At 34.7% G+C, this 2,020-nt stretch overlaps 1 protein-coding gene across 1 annotated transcript; it reads left to right on the top strand.

Moving 5' to 3' along the window:
- Positions 1-531: 531 nt before the first annotated feature.
- Positions 532-1,796, top strand: LOC145098986 (protein FAR1-RELATED SEQUENCE 5-like). Its single transcript, XM_079036578.1, has 2 exons — positions 532-1,689; positions 1,770-1,796. The coding sequence occupies exons 1-2, from the start codon at positions 532-534 to the stop codon at positions 1,794-1,796; spliced, it is 1,185 nt and encodes a 394-aa protein (XP_078892704.1).
- The last annotated feature ends 224 nt before the right edge of the window (positions 1,797-2,020 follow it).

The following is a 2,020-nucleotide window of genomic DNA, read 5'->3' as shown; positions in this document are numbered from 1 at the left end:
GATTAAAAAGGTAGTTAATAAAATGAAAACCTCAAATGTAGCTGATGTAACTTCAAAGCAATGTGTTGATGTCTTATCTAAGCATCGAAAACGACATAGAGGAAAGGAGTTCTATGGACTTATAAAACATTTTCAAGATAAAACATTAGTTGACAGTGACCAGTATTTTGTCGTGGATTTGTCTGATGATAGGTATCCTAGAAATATCTTTTGGGCTGATGGTAGATCAAGAGATGCCTATATAAAATTCAGAGATGTTGTTGTGTTTGATGTCACTTATATGACTAACAAATTCAAGATGCCTTTTGCTCCCTTTACTGGGTAAATCATCATGGGCAGTCTATACTTTTTGGTGGAGAATTGCTTGAAAATGAAAAAGAAGACACATTTGAATGGTTATTTGAACATTTCCTCAAATGTATGTTTGGCAAGTATCCGCAGGCAATTATTACTGATCAAGACAAAGCAATGGGAAATGCAATAAAAAAAGTGTTTCCGAAGACTCGACATCGTTTTTGTTCATAGCATATCATGAAGCATGAAACTGAGCACCTTCGATCGTATGTTTCCCGTTACAGTGATTTTCAAGAAACGCACAAACAATGGGTAAATAGTGACATCGTTGAACAATTTGAAGCAACATGGGAGGTTATGCGTAGTAAGTATGAACTGAAAAGCAACTATTGGATTAGTAACATATATAACCAACGTCTACATTGGGCTAAACCCTTCTTGAATGATACTTTCTTTGCTGGTGTGACAACAACCAGACAAAGTGAGAGTATCAATTCATTTTTTGATGGATTTGTTAATTCGAGGACCATGTTGAATGAGTTTGTTGTACAATATGACAAAGCAGTTGAGTCTCGAAGGGCCGCCGAAGAAGATGAAGACTTCAAGACTATGAACTCGAGGCCAATTCTTTCTTCAGTGCATCCAATCGAAGCAAAAGCAGGTCAATGTTATACTAGAAAGATGTTTGATACTTTCAAAAAAGAATGGACCGAAGCTATTACCAATTTGACTCATGAGACTATAGGAAAAACTACAGAAGAAAGCACATACCGAGTTGGGCAGTTGGATGTTGATAAAAAAAATATCGGTGCATTGTTACCTTTCGTTCTTTCTTTGGATCAAGTCAGCGTCACATGTTCATGTGTTAAGTATGAGACAAATGGGATTTTATGTAAACATAGCCTATATGTGATGAAGAAGAATCATGTTAAAGAACTCCCGAGTCACTATATGTTACCACGATGGACCCTTAATGCTAGGTACAAACTGTTTAGTGCTAGTATTGGACTTGGAGAAATGAATAATGAAAATGGAGTTAGTGCCTATACACTATGGTGTGTCCGTTCAAATTTTACTAAACTAATTGACCAAGCTAGAGACTCCCCTTCAGAGATACAAAAAGCCAATACGCTATTGATAAGTCGTTTAGATGATCAAACAAATCGAAAGAAATTTATGTATTTGGAGAATGTATCTCAAGGTTCTTGTATGGGAGTTTCACAAATAGATATGATGTCACAGTTATCTGTCTGTGAGCCTCTTGGTCCAACTACTACCAAAGGGCGTCCTAAACTTGCAAGTAGAATCAAGTCTTCTTTAGAAGCCCCCAAAAAACAAACATGCTCTTACTGTCAAGGATTCGGTCATTATGCTACTAGTTGTTCAAAAATAAAGGTAATTACAATAATAATTTAATTTTCATGATTGACAACTCTAATAATCATATTAACAATTTTATGTTTTTCATGTATCAGGCGGATAAAACGTTGCAAGAAACATAACAATGAGATGTGTTGTTTCTATGAGAACAAGAAAAACTAGATGCTTCATGACATTTTTTTGGTTAACTTCACCTTTTTCATGTTTTAGACACAAACGATGTATGGATAATTTAGAAGTTATTGATGCTTTTTAACAATTTTAATATTTTAGAATGAAATTTGTTGATTGTTTATGACTAGTATTTGAGCTCATGTTTCACTACAAGTTCTTACATGTGTTGTTT

Source organism: Lactuca serriola, chromosome 4 (assembly GCF_051521515.1).
Source record: "Lactuca serriola cultivar US96UC23 chromosome 4, Lser_US96UC23_V15, whole genome shotgun sequence".
In the NCBI taxonomy this organism is placed as follows: domain Eukaryota; kingdom Viridiplantae; phylum Streptophyta; class Magnoliopsida; order Asterales; family Asteraceae; genus Lactuca; species Lactuca serriola.
Note: the sequence above shows the minus strand (reverse complement) of the source record. Positions and strands in the feature narration are given on the sequence as shown.